This window comes from Phacochoerus africanus, chromosome 15 (genome assembly GCF_016906955.1).
Source record: "Phacochoerus africanus isolate WHEZ1 chromosome 15, ROS_Pafr_v1, whole genome shotgun sequence".
Classification (NCBI taxonomy): domain Eukaryota; kingdom Metazoa; phylum Chordata; class Mammalia; order Artiodactyla; family Suidae; genus Phacochoerus; species Phacochoerus africanus.
Genome location: NC_062558.1, coordinates 141789544 through 141796777, shown reverse-complemented (window position 1 = coordinate 141796777; position 7234 = coordinate 141789544). Strand labels below are relative to the sequence as shown.

The 7234-nt window shown below is 50.4% G+C and overlaps 1 protein-coding gene across 1 annotated transcript; it reads right to left on the bottom strand.

The window, feature by feature from the left end:
• Positions 1-2132: 2132 nt before the first annotated feature.
• Positions 2133-3535, bottom strand: LOC125116665 (olfactory receptor 13G1-like). Its single transcript, XM_047762108.1, has one exon. It carries the CDS (start codon positions 3425-3427, stop codon positions 2513-2515), a length of 915 nt encoding a protein of 304 aa, XP_047618064.1. The 5' UTR covers positions 3428-3535; the 3' UTR covers positions 2133-2512.
• Positions 3536-7234: the final 3699 nt, after the last annotated feature.

Genomic DNA, 7234 nt, shown 5'->3' with positions numbered 1-7234 from the left:
GAAGAGTTTATTCCTTAAGTGTGGCCCTTCTTCTGTTTTAATGGCCACGCTCCTCTCCTTGGTGGAACTCAAATTTCAGTCACCACCTGTCCCAGTCTCCGTCCTTGGGCACATCAAACCGATGAGAGTGTGGCCTGATGAGGAGTTGCTTGTGCCCCATGCTCAGCTGAAAATTGAGTTTAGCCAGAGGAAAATCAGTACAATGATGCCATCCTTTCACAGGTTATTTCTGTCCTGCTTTGCCTGGTATACAACACCCTCAGCTACAAAAAGAATTGTGGCATTAAAAGGTTTTTTTATTCGGGAGATTATAGTTGCTGCCTATGTGGAGGCTAATCTGATACAACCTACTGAAAGATTATAGAATTAGAAATAGCACGGTGTCTCTTTTAAAATCTCAATTTACAAAATTTCATTATACGTACATTTTATTTTGGAAAATAGAACAGAAGGAAAGAACGAGAGAACTTTCTGAGAATTTGAATCTAGAGCTTGACTGCTGCATATCTTGATAACTGCATTCCCATGCCGATAATGAAATACAGGACTTCCCAAATGAATCAGTTCGGAAAAGCCTGGAGTGCCATGTAAAGAAGTACATGGTGTTTTCAAAAGTGAGAGAAACAGGTTCTCTTTTAAATAGTAAGTACGGAATAATCCTCTATTTATTAAAGTCTCTGTATGTGCAGAAATGCATACAAACAGGAAAAAACAAACAAACAAAAAAAACCTGTTTACACCAGAATGTTATAAATGGTTACCTCTCAGTGGAATTACAGGGGTTTTGCTCTTGTATATTCACCCTTTAAATGTCTTGCTTTCTAATTTTACCAGCACGGAATCCCTTTGTAATGAAAAGAAGCCCCATTATCTTCTTCGGGGCATCCCTACAGCACACAGCAACAGAAACCAGGAATTCATACGAGTTAGGGGTGTGAGCCTTACAGTGGCTGCCTGGGCTGCGGGTCCTCCACGAGGGCTCTGGACGTGCACCGCACTGCAGTGCCTCCCCCAGTGTGGAAGAGCCGTGCACCTCACGCAGATTGTGGCTTCAGGGTTCTGGTCTGGAAGCACCTCCTGCAGACCTCCTGCTTCCCCTGAGGACAGAGCATCTCAGAAAGCTAAGCCTACATACATGGAGGGCAAAGCCACAGTGTGGGGCCCACTAACCCTCAACATTCAGCTGACTGATCACCCCCTCCTCCCTGTGACCTTCTGTGAAAGCTCAGGCTCCAGGACTGTGCTGCAAACTCAGCCACTGGCCACCACCCAATTTCCACAGGCATCACAAATCTCATAAACAGGAAGTTTATTTCTGAATAGGAAAATAAAGACAATGGTCACCATTCACTGACTTACCATGCCACAAAAATGCCTCTGCCAAGCCTTCCAAAACTGGGCCTAGCGGTCTATTTGGTAGAAGTCATCCCTACCTCTCACTCCTTCTGTCAGTCAACTGGTCTTTACTGGGTGCCTGCCATGGGCCTGGTGTGCAATGCTTCCGGAATGAATTGCTTTGGACCAACAACCAGGGATTGAAGATAAGAGGTGGACAGGACCAGGTCCTCGTCCTCAGAGGACTTACAGTGTGTACAGGGAGAGAGACCAGACAATGTGGAGGAGTCAGAGTTGCTCAGAGAGGGTGCCAAACCCCACAAGACTGAAAACCCTGTTCCCTCAAAGGGTCCTTTCTCCCACATTCCTTCAAGCCACACAACCTCCCCACACTGCCGCCCCCAGCAGTGCAAAGTCAAATCGCAAGGGAACAAAAAGTGCTTGCCCGTGAAGAACCTCATCCCCAGCACCTGTCCTGGTGCCCAAACCCTCCTGAACCCAACCTTCCTGGAGCCAGGGTCTTCCAAGGAGAGGTTGGCTGGATTCCTGGTTGGTGGTGGAGGGAGAAGGAAAGGAAGCCTCCAGGCCGCTGCCCTTACGGATGCCTGTAACATCTTTACACTGTTGACTTGAAAAAGCCTTGTCAAAATAGTACCCTAAAAAGCACTCCCCTTTCTGAAGGACTCCTCTTGGAGACTTTGCTGCCTGGGAGAACCTGTCCTCCTGAAACCCCTACCCTCCATTCAGCCCCCTCCTTCCCTGCTCAGCCCCCACTCTGACTAAGGCAAAGGCCACTGCAATGGAAGGAGCTCACAGCGGGAGAGCTCGAGCAAACCCTGGCTTGTCCACAAGATCCAGAGATGGCCTCCTGGGGAGAACCTGGGAGGAGGGTTGGAGAAAGGGCTCAGCCCACCTGCACATGTACTTAGTGCTTCTCAGGTCAGGAAGAAGTCACACACAACCCCAGGTTTTAGGGGCAACTGGAGGTTTAGGGGCAACTCCAGCCCCCAGGGCATAAAGGGTCAGAACTGGTCCCATGGACACTGAATGGTACTTCACGTGTGTGCTCAGAGAAAACAAGAGAGGCTTCCAGGACCAAACACGCCCCACCTTAGGGAAAACTGTGCTGGGCCCCACCCTGGGGGGATGGGGGCAGGCTGGGTGACGAGGACAGACCTCAGCGGTAGGAGAGCAGCCTCCCGAGTGCCACTTTCACCTCTGTGTTTCTCAGTGAGTAGATGAGGGGGTTCAGGGAGGGTGCCACGGAGGTGTAGATCACCGACACCAACTTGTCCTTGTCCAGCGAGTAGCTGGACGTGGGGCGGATGTAGGTGTAGATGACAGTGGAGTAGTACATGGTGACCGCCAGCAGGTGGGAGGAGCAGGTGGAGAAGGCCCGCTGCTTGCCCGCAGCTGAGCGTATGCGCAGGATGCTGCCGACGATGCAGCCGTAGGAGAGCATGATCACGGAAAAGTTCCCCACCGCCAGGAAAAGATCCGCAGTGAAGGCCATGGTCTCGTTCAGGTGGGTCGGGGCACAGGAGAGCTTCAGCAGAGGCGGGATTTCACAGAAGAAGTGCTCAACCACATTGGAGTGGCAGAACGGCAGGCGCAACAAGAGGCCAGTGTTCACACCGGTGTTGGTCAGGCTGACTGTCCACACCACTCCTGCCAAGAGCTGGCACACCTGGGGGCCCATCAGGGCACTGTAGTGGAGGGGCCGACAGATGGCAACGTAGCGGTCATAGGCCATGGCAGAGAAGAGTAGCAGCTCGGCCCCCATGGACCACGTGAAGAAAAAGAGCTGGGCCATGCAGCCCCCATAGGAGATGGTCCTGCTGGCCACCATGCCCACCAGCAGCTTGGGCAGGATGGTGGAGGTGCAGAGGATGTCCACCAAGGCCAGGTTGACCAGGAAGAAGTACATGGGGGTGTGCAGGGCTGGGCTGGAGCTGATGACCACCACGATGAGCAGGTTTCCCAAAAGGGCCACGGTGTAGAGGAGCAGGAAGGCGAGAAAAAGCAGTGTTTGCAGCCCAGGAGGTTCGGAGAATCCCAGAACGAGGAACTCGGTGACCAGCGTCTGGTTCATCACCACCCTGGTGGGTGCCAGGCTGGAGCCCTCTGGGAGCCCAGGGGCTGCTCTGGCACTGGCTGTAGAGACAGAGGGACTCACTTTTACACTGGAGCTGAATGTTCCATCTTGCTAGAATGGGTGTAGCAAGAAAGAGAAGTTAGGAAGAGAAGTTCAAATCCCAGGCCAGCAATAAAAGTGGAGCTTTGTGCCCCTGATAATTTTGGACCCCTGGGAAACTGCTGTGAGAGCAGTTGCCCAACGAGGTGTGGAGAAGCTCCAGTGCCCACCCCCTCTCTGCTGGTGCAGGACCAAGACGGCCACTCCCCCAAATCCCCAGACTCCGAGACCTGGACAGCGTGCATGACGTGTCCTTGCCCAGCCCTCATGGAGCACTGAGCATGTGTGGGGTTGCAGTTGGGCTCGACTGTCAGGGAAACCCATCAGAGGGGTTCCTGAGCTCTTTCTCCTACTTGAAGCGTTTCGTTTTAGCCACACATGCATTCAGTGCCTGGTCACAAAGGAAGAATGGCAAGAAAAAATAACCTTTTATGGCAAAGAACTTGTTTCCAAAATCCTCATGTCGCCTCCTAGACTAACCACAACAGGGCAACATGGACTGAAGTCAGCCAAGGGTCTTCACACTCAGGGTCACTGGAATGCCAAGAACCAGAATGGTACCAAACCCAGATCTGGCAGCTGCCTGCCCCTGAGCAACCCACAACAGGGACCCCTGAAATCAGAGAAAAGTCACCACCAAATCTCTTCCGCTGAATGAAACACACCACCCCCCCCCCCCCCCCCCGCCAACAACAGGATCATCCAGAAATAGTGGGCACTTGGGCTCATGGAGGCCAGCTTCTGGATGGAGGTGCAAGTGAAGGTGTCTTGGCACTTTATAAACTGGGGTTCCATGGGGGGCACTGAGCGGATTTCAAGTTCAAGCTTTTTAAAAATACTTCACCACTTAGCTTGCAGCACTTTAAATAAAAAGGAGATTATCACATGTCTACATTAATCTGGGGACCAACCAACCACTGCATGGTGTGCCTTCAGTCTGGTCTCCCTGTGCCCGCCTGCTTTAGAGTCAATGTCTGGAGATTAGGGCTTTCCCGAAATGTGACAGAGATGTGTCTCTGTGAGCGGTGGTCCAGAATGACATCCAGACAGCCAACTGGAATGTCTCCACTGGTGTGGAAAACGCTAACACTTCTCAACCAGCAATTTCTCCCAGTAAAGAAGAGAAAGACACACACACACACACACACACACACACACGGAGAGAGTGATTTTATACCATCTTTCGTGCACATTACTCACTTCCCTTTTTACAGAACTTTTGTTCTCCAACATGACAGCCAAAGGGGTCTCACGGCTCTTAGTCCCAGAGTAAAATAGCACCATCCACCCAAATCACAGCACACACATGACACACAGAATCCACATTCACTCACAGGAGGTGCTTATGAAAGACGGAAAAGAATCTCTGGAGCTCCTGGTATCCTCTCAAGAAACTCCCTTCTCAGGAAAACGCTTGAGAATTCTCGGCAATCACTTGAAGAAAGAGTTGACTAAAAGGGAAAAAAAGTACCATGGGTACACTGCAGACAAGAGGAAGGTCAGGCAGAGATGGTGAGCCCGGCTGGAGAAGCTCTGCCTCATCTGACGTCCACAGAGATGGCTCACAGTTAGTGCTCAGGGACTAACTGAGGGACCAATTAGCACAGAACCTGTTCTCCCTAATTAGGCAGAACCAGCCCATGGATCCAGGACTCTCTGGAGGAGCTGACCAGCACCTTGGGGACAGGTCTAAGCCCTGCCAAGGAAGAACTGAGGTCATCCTTGGCACATGCTGGTGTTTCCTGCCTGGAATTGGGGCTGTGCTTAGACGTGCCCATCCAGGGACTGGTTGACCAGCAGCAGCAGCATGGACAGCTGCAGGATGCGCAGAGCTGACATGTCAGACGTTGACGTTCTCCTGGCATCCAGGCAGGGAACAAACGGACCCATCATTTCGGCTGAGGGCAGACACTGACCTTCCTTCCCAGAAAGAAACACACAAAATTCAGGGCAGCCTCTGTCAGTGGATCTGTGGTCCACGCTGCCAAGGACATCACCCGATTTTAGTGTCATATGCTGGCTAAAGGCCGCCTGTCAACGGCCACTAGTGACACTGCTCTCAGCGTCTGCTCTTTCACTGCTGCCTCCCTCGCAAGACCAGCAAGTACAGACTTCATCCAATCATGGCAACAACTCCTCTTAACAGTTGCTTACCAAACGTGGGGGGAATGAAAACCACCCTGCCCTGGGCAAACCACACACCTGGAGAGTTCCTTGCTGCTGCACCGTGTTAAGGCTCCAGCAAAGTCTCTGCTGTGGCATAGCCTCAATCCCTCTCTGGGGAAATTCTACATGCTGTGGGTGTCGCCAAAAAGAAAAAAATCACACACCTGGGCCAGCATGAACCAGTGGCTGCAGCTGCCCTGCTCCTGGAAAGCTTTAGGACTTTCCAGTCCTCAGGACGTTAATGTGGAATCGGTGGTGGCTGGTCACCACATCTTCTCAGACTCATCCTGCTGCTCTTGCCTGGACGTTAGGGCACCTACCAGTTTGGGTCTATTTATACTTTGCATTTACAACATGGGACTTTAGGGGTATCCAATATGATGATTTGATATATATATGTACACACTCTGAAATGATTACCTCCGTAAAATTAATTAATGTATTCATCAGTTCCCAGACATACTCTGTTTCGAGAATGCTCAATGTTAGCTCTCTTAGCACATACCAGGCATACAACGCAGTGTTATTAACTCTGGTTTCCATGCAGTATAGTCAGTCCTTAGAACCTACTCATCTTATAACTGAGCGTTTGTACCCTTTGATCAACCTCTCCTCATTCCCCACATTCCAAGCTCCTGGCAAGCCCCATTCTACTCTCCGTTTCTATGTGACCCAATTTTGTTAGATTCCACATGTGAGCAGTACCGTACTTATTTGTCATTTTGCCTGGCACATCTCACTTGGCACAATGTCCTCCAGATTCATCTCGATTGTCCCAAAGGGCAGGGTGACTTGCGTGGGGTTGTCTGATGGAGTCGTTAGTGTTTCCTGTGTATAAGATCGTGCCATCTGTGCAAACACAGACACTTTCACTTCTCCCTTTCCGATTTAGTTGCCTTTCCTTTCTTTTTCTTGCCTGTTTGCCCTGGCTAGGACTTGCAGTACTGCACTGAATAAAAGTGGTGAGAGTGGGCCTCCTTGTCCTAGTCCTCATCTTGGAGGAAAATCATTAAAACAAGAAAAAGAAAGAAAGAAAAGAGAAACATAGACTCAACTGGAAAACATGGTTTAAAATGGCAATAAATACATATTTATTGATAATTACCTTGAATGTCATTGTATGCTCCATTCAAAAGACATAGAGTGACAGATTGGTTTAAAAAACAAGAGCCTATAATCTGCTGTCTCCAAGACACTCACCTTAGGGCAAAGGACACATATAGATTGAAAGTGAGGGGATGGAAAAATATGTTTCATGCCAGTGGACAAGACAGGAAAGCAAGAGTTGCAATACTCACATCAGACAAGATAAATTTTAAACAAAGGCCGTAAAGAAAGACAAAGTACTGGAGTTCCCATCGCGGCACAGTGGTTAACGAATCCAACTAGGAACCATGAGGTTGCAGGTTCGGTCCCTGCCCTTGCTCAGTGGGTTGACGATCCGGCGTTGCCGTGAGCTGTGCTGTAGGTCGCAGATGCGGCTCAGATCCCGCGTTGCTGTGGCTCTGGCGTAGGCCGGTGGCTACATCTCCGATTGAC

What these genes read in the sequence shown, in the direction of transcription:
- LOC125116665 (XM_047762108.1), bottom strand. Translation starts at nt 3,427, where the DNA reads ATGAACCAGACGCTGGTCACCGAGTTCCTCGTTCTGGGATTCTCCGAA.